General features: G+C 51.1%; 7 protein-coding genes across 7 annotated transcripts; 3 read left to right on the forward strand and 4 right to left on the reverse strand.

The window, feature by feature from the left end:
* Positions 1-37: 37 nt before the first annotated feature.
* On the reverse strand, positions 38-2,186 carry BDV37DRAFT_274232 (CoA-binding protein; the record flags this gene model as incomplete). The annotated part of the gene is made up of 3 exons (XM_032085202.1): positions 38-1,154; positions 1,665-2,040; positions 2,102-2,186. The coding sequence occupies 3 exons, from the start codon at positions 2,184-2,186 to the stop codon at positions 38-40; spliced, it is 1,578 nt and encodes a 525-aa protein (XP_031938066.1).
* Positions 2,187-2,505: 319 nt separating this feature from the next.
* BDV37DRAFT_274233 (Rad4 family protein) lies at positions 2,506-6,023 on the forward strand (the record flags this gene model as incomplete). The annotated part of the gene is made up of 2 exons (XM_032085203.1): positions 2,506-5,159; positions 5,918-6,023. 2 exons carry the CDS (start codon positions 2,506-2,508, stop codon positions 6,021-6,023), a joined length of 2,760 nt encoding a protein of 919 aa, XP_031938067.1.
* Positions 6,024-7,682: 1,659 nt separating this feature from the next.
* On the forward strand, positions 7,683-8,796 carry BDV37DRAFT_197721 (HD domain-containing protein). The gene is made up of 2 exons (XM_032079810.1): positions 7,683-7,854; positions 7,915-8,796. Exons 1-2 carry the CDS (start codon positions 7,809-7,811, stop codon positions 8,541-8,543), a joined length of 675 nt encoding a protein of 224 aa, XP_031938068.1. The 5' UTR covers positions 7,683-7,808; the 3' UTR covers positions 8,544-8,796.
* A 43-nt stretch (positions 8,797-8,839) lies between these two features.
* Positions 8,840-9,691, reverse strand: BDV37DRAFT_257015 (HIT family protein). Its single transcript, XM_032082888.1, has 2 exons — positions 9,456-9,691; positions 8,840-9,382 (listed from the first exon to the last, which is right to left on the reverse strand). Exons 1-2 carry the CDS (start codon positions 9,537-9,539, stop codon positions 8,909-8,911), a joined length of 558 nt encoding a protein of 185 aa, XP_031938069.1. The 5' UTR covers positions 9,540-9,691; the 3' UTR covers positions 8,840-8,908.
* A 5-nt stretch (positions 9,692-9,696) lies between these two features.
* On the reverse strand, positions 9,697-11,601 carry BDV37DRAFT_257017 (Mob1 family protein). Its single transcript, XM_032082889.1, has 2 exons — positions 11,240-11,601; positions 9,697-11,183 (listed from the first exon to the last, which is right to left on the reverse strand). The coding sequence occupies exons 1-2, from the start codon at positions 11,471-11,473 to the stop codon at positions 9,978-9,980; spliced, it is 1,440 nt and encodes a 479-aa protein (XP_031938070.1). The 5' UTR covers positions 11,474-11,601; the 3' UTR covers positions 9,697-9,977.
* Positions 11,602-11,746: 145 nt separating this feature from the next.
* Positions 11,747-13,431, forward strand: BDV37DRAFT_257018 (CobW family GTP-binding protein). Its single transcript, XM_032082890.1, has 6 exons — positions 11,747-11,908; positions 11,963-12,046; positions 12,094-12,105; positions 12,190-12,286; positions 12,337-12,853; positions 12,905-13,431. Exons 1-6 carry the CDS (start codon positions 11,785-11,787, stop codon positions 13,259-13,261), a joined length of 1,191 nt encoding a protein of 396 aa, XP_031938071.1. The 5' UTR covers positions 11,747-11,784; the 3' UTR covers positions 13,262-13,431.
* Positions 13,432-13,460: 29 nt separating this feature from the next.
* BDV37DRAFT_257021 (uncharacterized protein) lies at positions 13,461-17,216 on the reverse strand. Its single transcript, XM_032082891.1, has one exon. The coding sequence runs from the start codon at positions 16,664-16,666 to the stop codon at positions 14,003-14,005; it is 2,664 nt and encodes an 887-aa protein (XP_031938072.1). The 5' UTR covers positions 16,667-17,216; the 3' UTR covers positions 13,461-14,002.
* Positions 17,217-20,486: the final 3,270 nt, after the last annotated feature.

Genomic DNA, 20,486 nt, shown 5'->3' on the forward strand with positions numbered 1-20,486 from the left:
ATCCCTTGGTGAGAAAATTAAAGTAGCAACACCGATCCTAATCCTCCATGAAGTCGTCCACTTCCACTCTGGTTCCCAACGCCTGTTGCCCTTCCTTGATCATGGCCTGCAGCTGTCGATTCAAACGGGCCAGGCTCGCATCTTCCTCGCGCTCCATGCGACGCTTCTGGGCCATGTAACGCTGCGTCTCCACCGACACAGGGGTCTCACGCGGCTTCGCCGGCGCGGAGAAGTGCGACTTGGTCGTTATCGACGCTGGTTGCGACACGAAGGTCCGCTTCACCGGCTGTCGTCGACGCAAATGGCCATACGAGGACGTCCTACGATGGACTCGCCTCCGGGCCGATGGACTTGCCTCATAGCCGAACTCATCGTGGCCCACCACAACCCAGTTGTGATGCAGGTCGTCATCGATGTGATCGCCCGAAAGAGTCGACTCACTCCAACCATGAGTCCCGGCAGATGGGGAGGACAGATCATGTTTTTCCGTCGTTGGCTGCCACGAGTGGTCGTCAGGGCCCAGCGATACCGACGGATCACCAGCCGTCATCGAATACCCACGACCACCACCGGCGTAGAACCCGCGGAAGGCTCCCGACCAGCAAAAGTCCCAGACCTTTCCTACCACGTCCAAAACCGCGCGGCTCCAGCGCACGGGGGCGGTTTGAGGATAGTAGTCGTCGTCCTGAGTGATTTTCTCATCCTCCGGTCCCGACGGGGATGGTGCCACCACCGATGACGGATCTCGACGGCTGCGCTTGCGACGAGCCCCGGATGCATCGCTGAGCGACTCAACGCTGGAATCCAGGGGGAGGTTCAGCGGCAGGTCTCGATAGCGACTGGGTCGGTAGTCATGCTCGGCGGAGACGTCGTCTACTCCGGCGAGACGATCATCGGCGACAGCGAACGAGGTGGGACTGGATGGAGAATCGAGCCACGAGCGATGTCCGGACTCCACTCCCCGCACTCTCTTGCGGCTGGGGATGGCGATGGATCGAAAAAGGGCCGACGAGGCGGAGGGATTCGGCGGCAGGAAGAGCTGCGAGGGAGCACCAGCAAGATCAAGTTGGGGAGGGATGGGCGAGTCGAGAACGAAGGAAGTGGTGGGCATCTCTTTCCCCTTGTGACAAACGTATAGTAACTTTTTTTTTTTCCTTTTCCCTTTTTTGTTAATTTACTGGGAGGGTTGAATGTAGAAAAAGAGTGGTTGAGGAGAGTATACAGAAGAAAGGCAAGCGTGGGAGAGGGAAAAGAGAGCAAAGAATTTAGTCCATGAAGAAACGATGAAAATACGGGGGGCGGGATTAATTAGCTCGATTTTGGCATCCATTAACTTGTCTCACCGCAGCAACAAACCTTTCACGGTTGCCGATGATTCACTCCCTAAGCCACTAATTACCCTTTTTCCAAGCCTCTTATTTTTCCGGTGTCGTCGTCGAACATCGCTTGGTTCATGCGCCATGGCCAATGGATTCTATCCATTCAGCAGGACATGTGAGCTCTTGCAGTGACCCAAGGCTTATTGGTCCACCGCTACTTCTAAGAAGGCGGCTAGAACTACGAATCTACCTTAGTTTCATGTCGAGAGACGATGAGATTCACTGGTGGCGAGACCTATACTATATACACCGCTTCCTCGGGATAGATACTCTTGATCGCCCTACAGCTTTTGGCTCGCCCACTGCACTCCTGCAGCCTCCAATCCTTCTTCGCCGTCCACCAAAACACACCAACCCTCACTTCCCGCTCCCCCATCGCCTGCGATCACTGCCGGAAAGTGCTTGTGGGCGAATTCCAGGACGGCGTCATCAAACGTTCCGGGCTGCAACCACACGGCCGGAATTCCCACTGAATGAGCCTCCTGGAGCAATGGTAGAGTGATCGCTGGCGGGGTCACAACCGACAAGGATGTTTGCGAAGGCGTAGGCAAGGCGCTGGGCGATGCGACCGTATCGTAGGCACGAGAGGGCAGTTCAATCTGCGGTGCGCGAGGATTGAGAGGAGTGACAGGTAGGGAATGCTGGTGATACCATGCGAGGACTAATCCATCAGTATATCGTTACTTAGTGATCGGTTAGAGCTTGGGGGTTCATATGCCTACTCTTGTAACCAAACTTGTTGCTGTCGTTACTTGCGCCCGCAACTGCAAAGCGCGGGGAGGAGAAGAAACGTTTGACTGCCTCCATATTGATTGTGATTGGGGAAATAAAAGAGAGGGAAGAACAGTAAGATAATGACTAAATAGTCTCAAGAGGAAACCCGGAAATGAGTACAGAGAGAAGAGGAATGACGAGAGTAAAAGGCGGGGAAATAGTTCCGGGGAATCTAGATTCAATTGATTTAAATCATAAATCCTCGGCTGACTGACTTATCGTTATCGCGGACAACTCCGCAAACTCTTGTGAAATTACATACAATCTTTCATCGTCCTCGGTTCGTCCAACTCGCTCGTTTCGCCCTCGTCTGTCACTCTCCTCTCTAAATAATCCCCCCTGAATTCTTCGTATGCCCCCCTTCGTCCCCCGCAAGCGACTCTCCTCCGCGGATCCGCCCAGTGCCAAACGCCACAATGCGACAGCTGCTCCCAGTGTCGACATCGCCGCTCTCGATGACGAATCAGACTCCCCATTAAGCGACGTTCCTAGTGAAGCTGCTGTTCAGGACCAGGAAACCAAAGATGAGCTTAGCGACGAGTCAGAATCGGACGATGACGAAGTGGATTGGGAAGATGCAATCGAATCGAAGGCTACCACCGCCACAGCGACTACTCCTTCGATGACACCCGCCCACGTCCAGGATCTAGAGTTGACTCTCGACAAAAACGAGGTTCATCTGTCCGATATTATCGACGGGAAGAAAGCTCCATCCAAAATCGAACGCCAAATCCGGGTCCTTACCCACTGCCTGCACGTCCAGTTCTTGCTCCACCACAACGCTCTCCGAAATGCTTGGGCAAACGACCCCCAGGTCCACGATATTCTACGTCGCAAGCTACCTGACGCCCTTCATAAAGAGGTCAAAAAATGGAAAGTGTCTTCTGGTTTGGAGCTTCCCGAAAAGCCCCCGGAAGAGACTACCAAGAAGAAGAAAGGGAAGCAGCGTCGCAAATCGGAGAGAGACTGGGGCGAGGGCTCGTCGCGGATGGAACCTGGTCAGCCGGATATGAGCCGCGGAGATCCCATTATCACATTACTCAAGGTCCTGGCTGCATTCTGGAAGAAACAATTCAAGATTACCGCCCCGGGACTACGAAAACGTGGCTATCGGCCTATGTCCCATCTCGAGGCTGACATATCCGCCTTTAACAAGGAAGAACACGATCCTGAGAGATTTGGGGAGAGGGTCTGCGGTATCGATGAGTTTCGACAGGCTGCAGAGCGGATGGAAGGGTCTCGCGATCTGGGTGCTCAGCTGTTCACTGCATTACTTCGCGCGCTCTCGATCGAAGCTCGACTCGTCGCCAGTCTTCAGCCTTTAGGGTTTGGTTGGACCAAGGCGGAGACATACACGCAGAAAGCCAAGGTTGAGGCAGAAGCCCAAACTGAGACTGGGGAAACTGAGGATGCTATGGATGTAGATTCCGATGACAGCTTTGACCGGAAACCAACGGGCAGTAGAAATAACCCCAAGGGGTATGACAAGGATCTCCCTGTTCCAATCTATTGGGCAGAAGTTGCGTCTCCGATTACCCACCAGATTATTCCGGTTGACCCGCTGGTATTACCAAATGCTGTAGCGACGACGCCAGAGCTCCAGGCCGCATTCGAGCCTCGAGGGGCTAAAGCTGAGAAGGCCAAGCAAGTGATTTGCTATGTGGTAGCATACTCGTCCGACAAGACGGCAAAAGATGTCACTACGCGGTATCTCCGTCGTCGTACGTGGCCTGGCAAGACGAAGGGCTATCGAATGCCAGTCGAAAAGATCCCCGTGCCCGGCCGGAGAGGCAAGTTCCATGAGTACAGCTGGTTTCGTGTCATCCTACGAATCTACGAGCGTTCAGCAAAAAGCCGGACAGCGGTCGACGACCTTGAGGATGCGAATGACCTGGTGCCCAATCAACCCGAGAAAAAGGCAGCCAAGGAAGGTGACACGCTCCAAAGCCTCAAGGCCTCAACCGAGTTTGTCCTAGAACGCTTCCTCCGCCGCGAAGAAGCCCTGAAACCAGGCTCCCAGCACGTCCGCACCTTCGTGAGCGGAAAAGGCCCCAAAGCCAAGGAAGAGAAGATCTACCGACGAGCAGACGTCCTAAAATGTCTCTCCGCCGAGAGCTGGCACAAAGAAGGCCGACAGATCAAGAAAGGAGAAGCGCCCTTAAAACGAGTGCCCATCCGCGCCGTAACGCTCCTCCGCAAACGCGAAGTCGACGAACTGGAGCGCGAAACCGGCGAAAAGCCCAAACAGGGCCTCTACGCCAAATACCAAACAGAATACATCATCCCGCCGCCCATCCGGGACGGCGTCATCCCCAAAAACGACTACGGCAACATCGACTGCTTCGTCCCCAGCATGGTGCCCCGCGGCGCCACGCACATCCCTTGGCCCGGTACCGTGCGCATCTGCAAGAAACTCGGCATCGACTACGCCGAAGCCGTCACGGGCTTCGAGTTCGGTTCCAAGATGGCCGTCCCCGTCATCGAAGGCGTCGTCATCGCCTCAGAAAACGAAGACTTAGTCAAGGACGCCTGGCGCGCCGACGCCGCAGAAAAGCGCGAGAAAGAGCGCCGCAAAGCCGAAGCGCGCATCCTTCAAACATGGCGCAAATTCCTCTTCGGTCTGCGCATCGCCGAGCGTGTCCGCGAAGAATACGGCGAGTCTTCCCGCGACCATGAGCGAGACGCATATAATCCATTCACAAGCCGTAAATCAGGTCAGCGGGCCACTACACCGGAACCTTACGTTCGAGAACTATCAGAGGAGGGAGATCCGGTTGACCGCGGCGGAGGGTTCCTTCTTCCTGGTGAGGATGACGGCGATGATGGAGATCTTATCGTTGAGCAACACCAGCCTACGCAGCCTGAACGTGAACTCGAGGCTGCTGCTGAATCGGATGATGCAGGGGTTTTGGAACGGGAAATCCCGGATACTAGTTCCGTCCAGGAACTCTCTTCTTCGCCGGAGATAGCGGATTCTGAAGAGCAGCTTTCTGAATCGGAGCCTGAGTATGTTCCTCCTACACGGAGACGTACCCGGAATTCGACGCGGAAGGGGTAATGCCCCTTTATCTTTCCTTACACCATGTGTTTGGTATCCTGTATTGTTGGGAATGATGCTTGTAGCTATGTAATAACGGAGTTAGGGACGGACACGGATTCACGGTAGGAGTAAAAAAAAGATATGAGATATTGGAATTGATGACAATTTACTGGCGCACTGTCTTGGTTATATCCGTGTATATGTATTATTAATCGACCAAATAAATCAGATAGACTATAGGGGTATACTGTCTATATGGCTATGCTGTATAAGATTCAAGTGAACTGTACAAGGCGATCCACAACCGGGACAGTTACCTACGCCGTCTAGGCAGGGGCGAATCCAAGCCATAGGCCTCGCTCATCTCCAGTCTAGAATCCATGTCCATGCCGAGATCGAAATCTTCCACTGCACTTACGTGTACTGCCGGCGAAGAAACAGGGCTGTGAGCGACCCGTGGCCGGGACTTGAAAACACTGGCGTAGTCTGCCTCTTCCTCAAACAGTTCATCGCGGGGCGTAGATGCTCTGCTGATTTCGGGTGTCTGCCTCTCGGGCAGTTCGAATTGGTTCACGGGGAAGGAGGGCCGCGGACGGCGGGGTCGAAGACTCTCTCTAGGCCGTGGGTTACTCGGCGGAGGGGGAACCAACGACATGGATTTCCGGGTCCGCTCAATTAGGTTATATGTGTTGCGCTCCTTGCGCTGGGCGGGTTTGAATTCCAGATCAGAAGAGAGTTGCAGCGAGGGAGACCTAGCTCGACCTATAGCATCATCTGCTTCAGATGTAACACTGCCCGAGGGTGTGCTCTTGGCGGTGGCATCTTGCTGAATCAATCGAGGGGATGACGTATTGCTTGAGGATGACGATTCATGCCCAGCCATACGACGATCTGCATCGACTACAGGGGCATGTAACGAAGTGGCTCGTGAAGATGAGCGGTGCGTGCCTTCGATCCGAGCAAGTGCTTCCGTCAGGGAGAACAGGAGGGCGCGATCATCCGCCTTGGGGGAAATGCGTTCTACTGGCTCGCGAACAGCCCTGGCGATGCTGGCGACAGTGAGTGCCTGGTGGTCCCGGAACGCCAAGGGAGGACTCTTTGTTGAGTTCGTTGATTCGACCCGCTCATGTCTCAGCATCGAACTACGATACTGATGCCATCTTTGCAAACGGGCACGCTGTCTCGTGATGCGTGTCTCCAAGTCAATCAACAGATCCGGAGCAGTGTTTGTCTTAAGGTCCTCTACCGTCGACGCTTTGGCCTTGGACCATGCTGTTGAAAAAGGGAGTTCGAGAAACGCATCGCTGCTACTGCGGGCACCTCCATATAGTAGAGTATCGGCCCAATCTGCATTGCTCGGACAATTGGCCTTGACCTTCTGTGCCAATCCATCGAAGTCAGCCTCATCCGCAATCTGGGGACGCTCTTCCTTGGACTGAAGTTCTAGTTGACTCTTTTTGTAATCCAACAATTGCGAGAAACTCTCATGCGTGTCCCGTACTCGGCTGTGACGCTCTCCCATCCCTCTCAAAGAGACGCGATGCGCAAGAATGAGGGGCAGCATGCGTTGATAGTCTTGTTGAGTCAAACCCGAGGCCATTGACAGCTTCATGGCGGGGGTCCCAAGTCCTTCATCCGCCTCGGCGGCTAGAGCTTTGCGGAGAACTGCAGTCGAAAACACCGCAAGAAGCTCGTCAAATTTCTCCCCCTTGCAGTCATCGAGCATTGACTTCCGCAGGATAGTCTCTTTTCCTAAGTCCCCATTCTTCTTCAACTCGGACAACACACGAAACAGGGCGGCGCGCAGATTGACTGACTGCAATGGCTCCAGTGGGGGAAAGAAGGGCCGGAGTTTCTAGCGTATTCTGTCAGTCGGTATGCCACACACGCGAGGTTGAAGCGCACATACATCCCGAGCGGTTTCCGGGTCCCAGAGTGCCACTAATTGGTAAAGTGCCCATTCGATGGCCTTGACACGCTGGCGCTGGTTTTGCGATGAGGGGGACAAAGAGCGTACTGTAATGCTCGGCCAGTCGTCACGGGCGTCTAGTTGTAGCAGCTGGAGGTTCCGGACAAAGACAGCTATGGGTGGTTGCGGTGTCCAATCCGGTCTTTTGGACCGAGAGGGAGGTCGGGCCGACTGCATGGTTGCAAGATACTGAAGCGGTCAACGACGTCTCCCGAAGACGAAGAACAGGAGAAAGGGGTTGTATACCAGGGATCCTCAGTCCGCACCGGTGGTAGTGCCATAGACAATGACGTTTAAAAGAACCGGATCATAGATGCTAGAACTGATCTGGAATAGCAGTGGGTGGGGAGAACGCGAGGAGATTCAATGAAAGTGGTTTGCGGGGACGACAGATCGAGTGCCAATCATGTGCTTGTTTATATTGTTTATCATGTTGGTTATCAATCCCCTTCACCGCCTTCTTGTTTTCCCCCTCCGCCCCGCAGAACCTCCCCTCAGTTTTCTGGGCTCCTTTTTTTCCCCTCCCTCTCAGTTAGTCTTTCGTTCAAGCATATAAGGCCCTTCTCCTCTCTGTTTCTGTGTATCGTGTTTAATTGTTGCTTCTTTATTTTTTCTATCTCTTTTTACCGTTTTGAACAACTTCAAAATGGGCTCTGAAACACCGTCCAATCCCCTCTGGACCACGCAGTCCGGTGAGAGGAATCTGCAATAACGCCCAGAAACCGTAAACAAAAGCTAACAGATTGATTCAGTGCTGGCCACTCTTCCTCACCCTCCGGAGGAGAATTCTACTTCCCCGATTCCGTTCTTCCACCTTCTCGAGCGCCTGAAGACCACCAAACGGGAAGGCTGGCGCCGCTTCGGCATAGAAGGCGAATCGATCTCGGACCATATGTACCGTATGTCGGTGATGACGATGCTCGCCCCGCCTTCGCTCGCCCCACGACTCAACCTGCCCCATTGCATGAAGATGGCTCTCATCCACGACATGGCAGAGTCGCTGGTCGGCGACATCACCCCAGTGGACAACGTGAACAAGGAAGAGAAGGCTCGCCGTGAGGCCGAGGTGATGAACTACATCACCAAGAACCTTCTGGGGGGTGTTCCCGGTGGAATATTGACCGGAGATGAGGTCATGAAGGTGTTCCAGGAGTACGAGGATAACGAGACACTGGAATCCAAGTACGTACACGACATCGACAAGATGGAGCTTCTCCTGCAGATGGTCGAGTACGAGCGTACCCACGACGTCGATCTTTCTGAGTTCTGCCATGTCGCGACCCGTGTCCAGCTACCGGAGATCAAGGAATGGGCGGCGGCGGTGCTCCAGGAGCGGGAAGCTTTCTGGAAGAAGAAGGCTGCCAATGGAGTTTCGGCATAAGAGTATGAATCATTGATACGGACGATATTCTTTCGGTTAATATTCCTTTCGGGTTATGTTTAATGGTGTCGATGCCTTACGAGCTACCTTTTTCTTTCCGGTTATTTTTTCCTTTGCTTCTCTTTCCTCATTATCATCATCATGCATACGACTAGACAGGTGGAGGCGTTTGGATGGGCCCATGATTAGATTAGATATTATCGACGCTCGATGAGTCTTGTCACATACACATTGAAAGAACCCAGTGTAAAGCTCAATCACAAACCAACTTAGAATCCACAGAAAAAAAGAAAAAAAGGGTATCCACGCAAATAAGAGTAAAAGATCTATGCATCTATGAATACTACACACAGCACTCCACCAACTCAATCCAACTCCTCGGCCTCCATCTCCCTAGCCAACATGCTCGCCTCCGCCTGCATCTCCTCCATACTCCTCGGCCTCCTCTCCTCATTATCAACGGCAGGAAACCTCGTCCTCTTCCGCCGATAATGGCTCCCCAGATCGCCCTCCTCCCCATCTAGCATATCATAAACCGCATCCGTGCCTCCACGAGCATCCAAATCCGCCTTCTTCCTCGGGATGATATGCGCATGCACATGCGGCACGCTCTGTCCCGCCTCCACCCCATCCTGCACGGCAATGTTGAGACTACTTGCGCCGTAGACGCGCTCGACCATGCGGCCCACGCGACGGACGGTCAGGAAGAGGTCTGTTGTTTCGGAGGGGGTGAGGTCGGAGACGCGGGGGACGACGCGGCGCGGGGAGACGAGGACGTGGCCTGGGAGGATGGGTTTGAGGTTGACGAGGGCGAAGGAGAGGGGGGTGATGTGGAAGACCTGGTTTTAGTAGGATCGGTTAGTGTTCTTTGGAGGAGATCGGGGTGTTCCTGGGCGGAGGCTTTTTACTTACCTGGGGTGTGACGACGAAGGGACCGAAGTGGATCGGTCCTTTAATGGCGAGGGCCATTGTGGAAGGGGAGTCTTCGGTGGGCATGTAAAAGTGGGGTTTCTGATTGATGGGTTTATAAGGGGTTTCTGTGACAAGAAAAGTGGCAAGTTGACTGCGAAGTGGTCGTTGAGAGTGCAGAGGGTGTGGAGGTTTAGAAGCGGCAGCGTCATTGTTTATGGCCGGTCGAGTGGATCTCGGACAAGTTCTATTCAGCTACATTTAATCCAACGGAACAGCACCTCATTTGTTTACGAAGAGCTACCAATTCAATATAGGCAATGGGTATCATTAATCATTCGGATACGCGAATTTCATATATTACACACCAGTAACCTTCCCCATCCAGCTTGGCAGTAAAAAAAAAAAAAAGATAACGTCATCAATACAGGCATGATAGTGATGCAAGGCATATTACAATCGTAGTATAGACACATGGCATGGCATCAGAAGGAAGTGAATATAGGGTTCAGTTGAATGCAAGATTTACGTCTCTTTCGCCGGCTCGGGCACCGATTGGGCTTCTTCATCGGTGCTTTGTTTTGTCTCTGCCTCTGTCTCTGATTCGGATTTCGGGACCTCCTCGGTTGAGGCTGTTTCGGACCCATCTCTCTGCGTATCGCTTCCCCCGGTGCTAGGCTTTGATTCCTCCTCCGTTTTCTCGGTATCTGCGTCAACGGCCTGCGGAGCTGCTTCTGTCTCTTCCTCATCTTGCACTTCTGCAACAGTAATTTGTGACTCGGTGATACCGATTGGTGCCTCTTCGTTAGAGGCCTTGGGCTCGTCACTGGCGGCTTCCACGGGTGGTTGAGGCTCTGGTTCCTTCTGTTCCGGTTCTGCAGGCTTTTCGGTTTCTTGCTGTTTCGGCTGCTGCTCGTCATCCTCGGCGCTTTCGCTGATGGTCGTCACATCGCGCACAGTTGTGACCCGAGAACTTGTTGACGGACTATTCTTGTGACGTCGAGTGGTCGCCGACGGTGGCTCTTGCAGTGTGGCAGCTAGAAAACCTTCACCCTCCTTCCGCAGTATCGTCATGCGACGCCCGTCCGTCGGCTCCTCTGCCGGTTGAACGGGATCGGCACCCTCCGCCTCAGCTGGAACAGTGTAATTGTCTTCTGGTATCAGGCTGTACAGATCACAGACCGTCTTGAAAAATATATACAGCCCGTCGTGGCCTTCGACCTGCCAAAACACCTCCCGATGTTGAAACCAGGCGTGCGCAAAGATACGATAGAGGCGACGGAAGATGTTGGTCAAATGTCTCATGCTCGCCTGAGCCCCACCGCCTGCCTCTGAGCCTAGGGTAAGACGACTAGGGAAGTACTTGGGTGATGTGAGGATGTTGGTTGCCCAGTCCAGGGTGTGGCAAGAATAATCGATCGCACAGCAGGATTTAGGCGGATCGTGGACGGCGCAGAGATACTGCCATTCTGACGCTCGCATCTCTGGGCATGTCTGCGCGGAACAAGGGGGGTTCTCGGCAAAGAAAGCAATAATAAGATTGTTTACTTTCATTGTTAGGAAGCGGCAAAGCTCGTAAAGCCAAAGCGACCGGTCAACGCCCTCCGGGGGCTCTGCAAGCTGAATGGCAACCTCCCTGTTGATCGGGACGACAGTGTCAGATCCTTCGGGTCGGGTGTAGTGATTATAGAGGGCCTTGAGGTGCTCTTGGAGCTGGAAGGAAGAGTCGAGCTTTGGGGGAGGCGCCAGTTAGCGGAGGTGCGGCGCAATCTGTTTTGTTTACATACCTGGGAGAGAGGGACCAGAGGCGGACCAACTGCCATGTCAACAGACTTGGTTCCTGGTCGAATTCTCCGAGTTGAGCCATCATCAGCTCCATGGGAAGCACCTATCAGCTGCTCTGCATCCTGACCAAACGACTCGCCGACCGACGGCGATTTGGGACCGATCTGAACTTCTGTGAACGGAGGAGGACTGGGTAAGCGCGGGGAGCTAGCCTGAGAAGCTCCCGCAGCAGCCATGTCTGAACAATTGCAGAGTTTAAGGTGAAATAAAAGAATGTATTTAGAAAGAAAGCCGAAACGAAAGTTAAAATGAAGGAAAGAAAAACAAGTTGTTAAGGAGAGACGGAGGAGGCGCTTAGACCAAGCGGAGCTTCTGGAAGGAGTGACGGGACGGAGACGGAGATACCGCCGGCGGAGCTCATGACTAGTCAGTGCCCTAAGCCCTAGCTAATCCTCTCTAGGTAACGTCATTCCGTCAATCGGATCATCTACTGTATTTCCCCATACTTTAGGATATCTCGTGGCGCGACCGCATAATCTTACTCATCATGGCAGATATAGACGATGACGAAGCCCCTCCAGCACTAGTGGATATCTCTCAGATCCCCGATGCGGAACAGCAAGAGGCAGATGCGCCGTCAGAGAGTCGGGTGCCTATTACGCTTGTAACCGGTAGGACTTTGACGCATGTACTTCTAGGGGACTGCCAGCTGACAGTTTGTCAAGGATATCTTGGTGCAGGAAAGACTACCTTGTTAAATTACATCCTGAATGAAAAGCATGGCAAGAAGATCGCCGTGATAATGAATGGTTGGTTTCCTAGATCTGTCATGCGATCATCACTAAGAGTATTGTAGAGTTCGGTGACTGTAAGTCATATAGCATGGATACACATAGCGGGCAAGCATATGTAGACCGCTGAAAACCAGTGCTGACGCTAATACGTAATCAAGCCACGGACATCGAGAAGCCATTGACGGTAAACCAGGATGGCCAAGAAGTCACCGAGTGGATGGAAGTCGGCAATGGTTGCATCTGCTGCTCAGTCAAGTAAGTTCTTCACGTGCCGTACAACAACACAACTGACCAAAGACAAATAGAGACTCTGGCGTAATGGCTATTGAGTCTCTTATGGAGCGCCGAGGGACGTTCGACTACATCCTGCTGGAAACTACCGGTCTTGCCGACCCTGGCAACATCGCGCCTGTATTCTGGGTCGACGATAACCTCGGCAGCTCCATCTATCTAGACGGAATCGTTACTCTTGTCGATGCAAAGAATATCTTACATCTTCTAGATGAGCCCACTCCCGAGGAGACTGTGCCCAGTCACGAAAACGATGGCCATGACCATGTCCATTCGGGACCCGTGTTATCCATGGCCCACATGCAAATCTCGCATGCAGACGTGATCATTCTGAATAAGTCTGATCTCGTTACTCCAGAGGAACTCAGAAAAGTCCAAGAACGAGTGCAAGCCATCAACAGTGTCGCTAAGATCCATGTAACGGATCACAGCAAGACACCCCAGATTGAAGGCGTTGTGTTGGATCTGCATGCCTACGATCATTTGGCTAGTCTTGATTTCGGCGAGAAGGGACATAGCCATATTGACCCGGTAAGTCATCCTATTTCTCCTTAGCTCCGAGAATTTAACCAGTTTTACCAGGCTATCTCGACGATCGCAATAACAACGCCTCCCATCCCGTCTGAAAAGATCCCACTCGTAGATGCCTGGCTTCGCTCCGTCCTTTGGGACTCCTCCCTGCCACCTGCGGAATCTCAACCTGAGTCTCACCCGGTTGATTTCGATATTCACCGTCTCAAGGGCATATTAATCACAAAGGACGATTCCAGCAGGGTTATTCAGGCTGTCCGAGACGTATTTGAAATCCGGGATGCCGAACCAACGTCATCCGATGAAGGCCAGAAGCAATGTAAGATTGTTCTTATTGGCCGAGGACTTGGGTCGGATACACAGCCGTGGCAAAGGAGCTTTGAAGCTTTCCTGGAGAGGAATGAGTAGAGCATGCCAATCGCGGGGATATAAAGTGGATGAGACGTGTTTAGCAAAGAGTGTCGGGATTCCAGATTATGACGATGACGATCCATGTGAACAAAGTAGAGTTATAGTGAATTGAATAGAGTCAAATAGACTCGTGTAGCAGTGGCATTTACATTTAGGCTGTCTATATCTATTAGAATGACTTACATCAGTCAAGATCTTCCACCTTGGAATTCCTAAGTCAAGATTGAACGTACCAAATCTTTATCGAATTAATACAGCTATGGCCATGAGGGACTTTCATCAGTGCCAATCAATATACATAAACTTCGTTCAATAACAAGTAACCCGGCCATTTGGATGTCATCATGTCATTCGTAAGGACAAAGAGAAAGAAAATGAGACTGTTGCTGCTTTTAAAGAAAGACGACGAGGTGGGTACGACCCGGCAATTTTATAGAAGCAGTAAAAAAGAAAACCGAGAAAATCCGAAAGCCAAAAGAAAAAAAAATGGAAGTAGGGAAAAGAAAAGAATAAAAACAAACTCCAGTTTCGCCTTCATGCTCGCTGCTTTGCAGTTATAAACGATGAATCAAAAAGCCACGCCAAATAAGTATCTGTACAGCGCAAAAGCGTGGGACATGGGTATCGCGTACTGCTTTCTTGGGACCGCAAATCACAATAACAACCTGATTCTGGATCAAGAAGCGGATGTTCTTTTTCTTATCGCAATTGTCACCTTGCAGTGACACTTAGTTTCCGTCATACGGAAGTCAGGACTTTATCTGTAAATGCCGGGTTTATGGGTAAATGCGAATCGCTCAGATAAGGCGTGTTCTGGAGAATCTGTCGAGGATACCCTAATGCTGACCGAACGGTCAAGGGAGAGAAGCGCTCTGCATTCCCCTCCATCATTTTTGATTCCGGCAAGCTGAGAGCAGGATTGATAGGTAATATGGAATGCAACAAGGAGGATACCGAACGTGAAGGCATCTGGCTGGACCAGTCCTGATCACGGATTAGTGCATGACCTAAGTCTGGCACAGTTGCTGCGTACGGATCGGTAGATTGGGTTGCCGCAGATAAAGGGGATTCTCCACAATTCGCAGAGTCTGGGGACAATTTCTTTGTGGAACTTGGTCCAAACGAGCAGGCCGGATGGCTGCCGACGCCTGCGAGCGACCCAGATAAAGTGTCAGCCTCCAAGGGCAGTAAGTTTGCTGCTCGCTCCAGAGAAATATCCCGATAACGAGGATCGAGATCTGCATCTAGATCGATTTCATGTTCTCCGCCCCCTTGAGTAGTTAGATGTGTCCGTGCCTGGTCACTCTCCAAGCTTGTCGAAAACGGGATTGGGGCGGCAGATGCTGTTGAATCTATATGATTTCCCAAGCTGTGAGGTTCCGGCCTAAGGTTGGATTCTAGAGGCATGCTGTCTCGCCTTTCTCTTGTTCTGCCTCGCTGCTCTTCGTCTTCGAATCCCGCAAGAAAATTTGGGCCAAGGCATTGCGGGTCGTATCCATCATCCGGTGATAATGAGGCATTGAGATGCCATCCCGTGCTATCTACAGGTGCAGCATGATGGTTTAAGAAAGCTCCCGGAGTCGCAATGACTCGGTGATTATACAATGGTAGAGCGCCATTGTTCAGCCCTATCCCATGGCTCATATGCCGTGGATACACCAAGGAAGGAGGCTGCTCTGTTGGTATATATTCGCGTGGGAAGAAATTCAAAAGCTCCTTGGCTGATAGCCGGTCTCGAGGCCTCGAGCTCAAGCAGACGGCCACCAGCCTTCGATAGTAATCTGGTACGTCCACGTCTGGGCCCAGTATTAACGGACGTGGTTGTCGTTCGGGTTCGTCCTCTTCCATCGCCAGCGCCCATAGCGTCATTCCTAGCTGGTAAAGATCTGTCTTGACTCCGATATACATGGAAATTCGTTGGTTGCTTTCAATCTTCGCAGCAATTTCAGGAGGTTCCCATCCTACAGGGCAGCCTCGTCGATTGATATCTATGATCTGGGCATCATCGTTGGCATCCACCACGATGTTGGACAGAGTGAAGTCCCCCTGCACATAACCAGCCTCGTGAATCTCAGAAAGACCCCGAACGATTTGTTTCGCCCAGCGCTCCCGTTGTTCCCATGAGATTGTACCTCGGTGCTCGTACAAAATGTCAACCAACGCTCCCTTCTCCGCGAAACTGATGAGCAAGCCCTTGACTACTTCTTTGTGTTCGTCGACGACCACCCCTTCTACCTGGACAACGTTCGGAATGTCTTGCAATGCATGTAGCGCGTTGATCTCGTATAAGAACTCATCCACCGTGTCAGGGCCGGGAATCTCCTTTTTGATGTAAGACTTCCCATTCAATCGAACATTATATACAAATCCCGACAAGTGCGCCTCGAAATGCAGCTGATCCTCACAGACGAGTCGAGAGTCGGGCAAGTGGCCAATGCAGGAGATGGGTGGGTATGGGATGATCTCGTTAACGTCTTCCGTTACGTGGACGTGCAATCGGCCATCCCGAGTTTCCAGCTTCAGATTCGTGACCGTGTCGTAGAATTGGATTTCAGTTAACGACTCGCGGATTGATTCATAGATCCGGGCGCATTTGTCTCGTTGGTAACGTAATTCCTTCAGGTCTTGCTCCAGCGAATCGGGAGGGGCGCCGCGGTAATCGCAGGAGATGGTCACCCTTCGCCAGCGATTGGGCGTCTCTGCATATGTGACGAAAAACTTTTCACGCTCGGAGCGGTCCCGAAAGTGCATGCTCAAGTTCAAAATCCACCGTTTCTCCAACTCCATCTCGATGATATCTTCAGGCGGCTCTTCGGGTGCTTCCGTCATGGCTGGATAGGGGTCCCATTCTGAGCGGAGATCGGTATCCTCATTCGCTTCTGGAAGCTCTTCAACCGTGGTCTCGTCCGGATCGTGCCAGGGAACCTCGGGAGCGGACAATCTGGGGTCGACGGCAGGCGGTGGAGACCGGCTCCGAGTCCGCTGGGCGCTCAGTGTGCGAGGTCGGTCGGCGGAAGCGGCACGACGGGGCTCTGGTTCCAAGGGGGCTAGATTATCACGACGCTCGGAATTCTGTCTTTTGAATGTAGTAGACCTAGGAAGACCGACGCCGACTTTTCTTGAGAGTTTGCGAGTGAGGTTGTCATGAGGTTTGGGGTTGCCGGCATTGACATTGCCTGGATCATTGATGTTGTTATTTTTGTCGTTATGGCTGGGGAAGGGAGTGCCCCCCGCAGTGGACTGGGAAGAAGAGTCTCGATCATCACGACCCAGCCATCTGCGCAAACCAAAGCGATGCCACATGCTCTGTTTGGGACGAGGGAGGTCGGCCTTTTCTGGATCCAGCAAAAGACCCAGAGACCTAGTCGGGCTACAAGAACTGTCTGCGATCGAGATGGCCATACGGCACGGCACAATTGCTAGTCCGAGGTTGTGCAAGGAATGAGTAAGACACCCCAGTGGTTGGAATGGCGATGTCCATAAGAATTGAGACGCGTTCGCCCTTGAGTCAGTAGTAGTGTGGGATTATTTCGCTTGGACCTAGGGGAAAGGTAAAAACAAAAAAACAAAAAACAAAAATAAAATAAAAAAAAAAAATCTTATTAAAGGGGCGGCTCGAATTGGCACGGCCTGAGTGTGAAAATCAAGAATAGGGACTATGGAACGAAGAAAAAGATTATAAAACTAGAGTAACTCAAAGTTAAAAAGGAAATGTCAATCGTGAACAAGAAGTCGGTGAGTGACTTGAGTTGTTGTTGTTGTTCGTCCAGGATTTTGGCCTCAGTCCCACTAGTCGCACAATGTCGGATATCACTGATGAGGACAGTGAGCGGCAAAGTGATCCAGGTTCATGGGAGGAAAGATACGGATTGATTGATTGATTGATTGATTGATAGATAGATAGATAGATTGGATAGGTACAGACAGGGAAAAGAACGATGGTAGGAGAAAATGAGAATATGATGACTATGCGATCAATTGATCGGCAAATATTAACTGTTGCCCAGCTGCACGGGCTGGTTGGCGGTTATAGTCAGTGGTGGTTGGGTTTGGGTTGTTTTGAAGTTTGTTGGAGGTTTTAACGGTGCAGTTGCAAAGCCTCCTGACTGGTTTTAAGAGTTATGGCCACTACAATAAGTGCATTAGGTTCATATTCAAGGCTGTCGGTACCTAACGGGAGGAGCGAGAGCAACTAACTATTAGTAGTTACTAAACTACTACACCGACACCGCCCACAAGACCAACCACCATCACGACCTGAACAAGATGGGATGACAACAGGGGAGACAACTTATAAATAAATAGATAGATAGATCATTTTTGTTATTGGAGAATTAAATTATAAGAATTAATTCAGTAAAGAAAAGGGGAGGAGTGAATTACCATGGAAGACCCAATGGAAAATTCGTGGAAGAAATTCAATGCACTAATCAAAGGGCCCTTCCGTCGGATCGGATCCCCAAAGCGTCAATCAGAGACAGAACATAAAGTGGAGATGCACTGCGGCCTGACAGTGCCTGAACTTACCATTCCAGTCATCCTCTAGTAATGATGAGGCCATAATTATTGACCGCTATCCGCAAGGTATGCCATGTTGATAATGATTTCAATTTCTCCATACGTCATCATCGAAGAAACTCCCATCAACTGGACAGGCTCATAAAGTCTGTCCATCATCCCAATGAGTCCCTTGGGGTTAAGCCCGTACACGACAACTACCCTAATTTCTGTCGGTAATATCAGCCCTATCAAAGAGTCTCGTTTCAGTTCCACACCCGGACGTTTGGAGTATAGATCATGATGCATATGGCCACATTAGTGAGTACTATTAATTTACCATAAAAGACCTAGTACGAAATTAGTACCATAATCGATAGGAGTAAATATCAACATATCAATCAACGCAATCCACTACTGCAAATGCATAGCCCAGGTTCTTCTCGAAGCCCGGTCCCTGCTCACCAAATGTCCGATCCACCCTATAGCTTCCCTCTATGAGGTGGCCCCAATGACCTTCGTCGAAGAGATGGGCTTCACTATCTGTTTGATTGTTGTCGCATGCTCTTCTCGACGAAGACTCCCAATACATCCATCCCACTAGCCGAGCCTGTCGCTCTAACCGCCAATATGGATATAAAGGATTGTCAACGGCCACGCTGTCCGAATCGAGTAGATTTTCATCCCATAAACAATTCTATATCACCAGATATGGGTTAAAGATTGAACCTACCACGAGTGTTCCTGTACATAGATTACTGACTAGTGACGAGTTAGTAGCAAATAGTGATAGTTCTCATTTGGCATAAACTTTTTCAAAGTGATGCTCCCGTAGAACAACTCAACCCCTCGCAATGCATCCAATCATCTTGCATCTACTGCCCTCGACAGCCAGTCTCCAGACAGAACCCTCCCGATGGAGGTCACGTTCTTTCCTACGGATACCGGACAACTGTTGCATCAACGATGACACCTCTCGGGTTGTCTTTCCTTTTCCCAGTTTCCATCTCATATAACCGAACAAAGGTGGATGTCAATTAAACAAGCCTCGGGACACTTTGCGCACCTGCAGTGGATGCCAGAGCTGCAATGCGATGCACTCTCATCATCGGCGCTCACTTCTTCATATGACACCCGGGCATAAATTCACAGGATAGACCATTCTGACGGGGGCCGGATGCTGATCGTGGAGAACAGACAGTCAAGATACTATCCTGCGGAGAATACAGGGTCCCCCAGCCCACGTTCTGCTTTGGGACTCCTGCATTGCAATGGCATCATTGGTTTTTTTCATCCAGTTGTCGGCATGCTGGGAACGTGTCCTCGGAAGGTTGTTCAAAAGATAAGCCCCAAATGTTGATTTGTTCGCCAGCTCCCGATGGTTGTCTACTAAATACTGTCCAACCGTCCTACTTACTAGTACACGGTTCAGGTCGATGGCCACGACTCCCTTTCCCGTTTTAGCCACTAACAGTCGTCACCTGACATGCCAGTATATCTTTTGAACTGGACGTCAGACAACCGACTCTAGCCGCAACTCAGCCTCAACACCATATAGCTTATGGTGGGTTGAAATGCGACTATGCGAGGCCCGGGTGAGATTTGCTGCTTTGCATCCCACCCTAAAGAAAACTGGGTTAACAGGATAAACCCACCACTGGATATGACCCCTCCGACTCATCCCCTCCCACCTGAGATAGCCTTCCGCCTCAAGATCTCCGAGATACATTACGCCATATGGTTTTGGAATGATGTCAGAGCAAAGGGTCATTCGATGTACGCTATACCATTGTTACGTTGCCAGATGTCATGTTGGAACACTGAAGAGCAAGGTGTGGAAGCAAAGTCAGTCAAAGTTGAACTCTTGACTCGGACAACTTCATTGGACCAGGTGTTACCATGTTGCATGGGTCGCCACCTTCCTGGTGCATGATATACTGGGAAAGGGTTGCTTTACAGACGCTGTCATATCTACCGACATTCATTGTCATAGGTGGGCCTGATCCGCCGCAGTGCCCCTTAGTTCAAATCCCAATGTGCCGGGAGCTTGACAATAGACGCCAGCAAGCCGGCCTGATACGTATCCAGCCCAGAAGTGCAGATATTGGTCTGCTGAAAAATCTAAGATCTGCATTAGACGCAAGCCCAAGGTTGCTATCTCAATTCGACCAGAAAAATTTCCGAGCCCATGAGGCAACAGAGCTACAAATGTAATGAGTGGCAGCTTGGGCAAACCCTAGGCTCTGGCTCAGTCCACATTCAAATAAATCTGCCTATGGGATTAGATTCCTATTCAGGCTTGCTCAAATCTACCATACATCCTTGATGCATGCGAACAAGGCAATATCTATGGCAGCTAATAGTCCCTCGCAGGTTGTTTATATGACTCAACTTCGGCAGTACGCATTGCCCCAAGATTCAGCAACTCCGTAACTGAGCACTACCTCTAGAGGCCATCTATTATAACCAACGGAAAGCATTAAAAAGCAAAAACCGTCCATGAAGTCTAAAGCTCCGCACTAGCTATCATTCTCTACCATGCCAAACACTTCCCAAAACCATGCAACAGAGCAAACACAGCACATACCCAAGAGTGAAAAAAAAAATCCCACTCTAAACACCAACGCCGAACGTATAGATATAGTACAAATAACCCATTGTAACACACCAAATCCCCAGCTCTCCACTTCCCGTATTCCGGCTACACTCGTCAGGTTGGGAAGCA

The sequence above is a fragment of the Aspergillus pseudonomiae genome (assembly GCF_009193645.1).
Source record: "Aspergillus pseudonomiae strain CBS 119388 unplaced genomic scaffold BDV37scaffold_74, whole genome shotgun sequence".
Classification (NCBI taxonomy): Eukaryota; Fungi; Ascomycota; class Eurotiomycetes; order Eurotiales; family Aspergillaceae; genus Aspergillus; species Aspergillus pseudonomiae.

Bases quoted from the DNA above. Each gene is read 5' to 3' on its own strand.
- BDV37DRAFT_197721 (XM_032079810.1), top strand. From the start codon at position 7,809: ATGGGCTCTGAAACACCGTCCAATCCCCTCTGGACCACGCAGTCCG. The intron at 7,855-7,914 runs GTGAGAGGAATC...AGATTGATTCAG, and splicing joins CCTCTGGACCACGCAGTCCG to TGCTGGCCACTCTTCCTCAC.
- BDV37DRAFT_257015 (XM_032082888.1), bottom strand. From the start codon at position 9,539: ATGCCCACCGAAGACTCCCCTTCCACAATGGCCCTCGCCATTAAAGGA. The intron at 9,383-9,455 runs GTAAGTAAAAAG...TACTAAAACCAG, and splicing joins CCTTCGTCGTCACACCCCAG to GTCTTCCACATCACCCCCCT.
- BDV37DRAFT_257017 (XM_032082889.1), bottom strand. From the start codon at position 11,473: ATGGCTGCTGCGGGAGCTTCTCAGGCTAGCTCCCCGCGCTTACCCAGT. The intron at 11,184-11,239 runs GTATGTAAACAA...CCTCCCCCAAAG, and splicing joins CTCTGGTCCCTCTCTCCCAG to CTCGACTCTTCCTTCCAGCT.
- BDV37DRAFT_257018 (XM_032082890.1), top strand. From the start codon at position 11,785: ATGGCAGATATAGACGATGACGAAGCCCCTCCAGCACTAGTGGATATC. The intron at 11,909-11,962 runs GTAGGACTTTGA...CAGTTTGTCAAG, and splicing joins GCCTATTACGCTTGTAACCG to GATATCTTGGTGCAGGAAAG. The intron at 12,287-12,336 runs GTAAGTTCTTCA...AAAGACAAATAG, and splicing joins TGCATCTGCTGCTCAGTCAA to AGACTCTGGCGTAATGGCTA.
- BDV37DRAFT_257021 (XM_032082891.1), bottom strand. From the start codon at position 16,666: ATGGCCATCTCGATCGCAGACAGTTCTTGTAGCCCGACTAGGTCTCTG.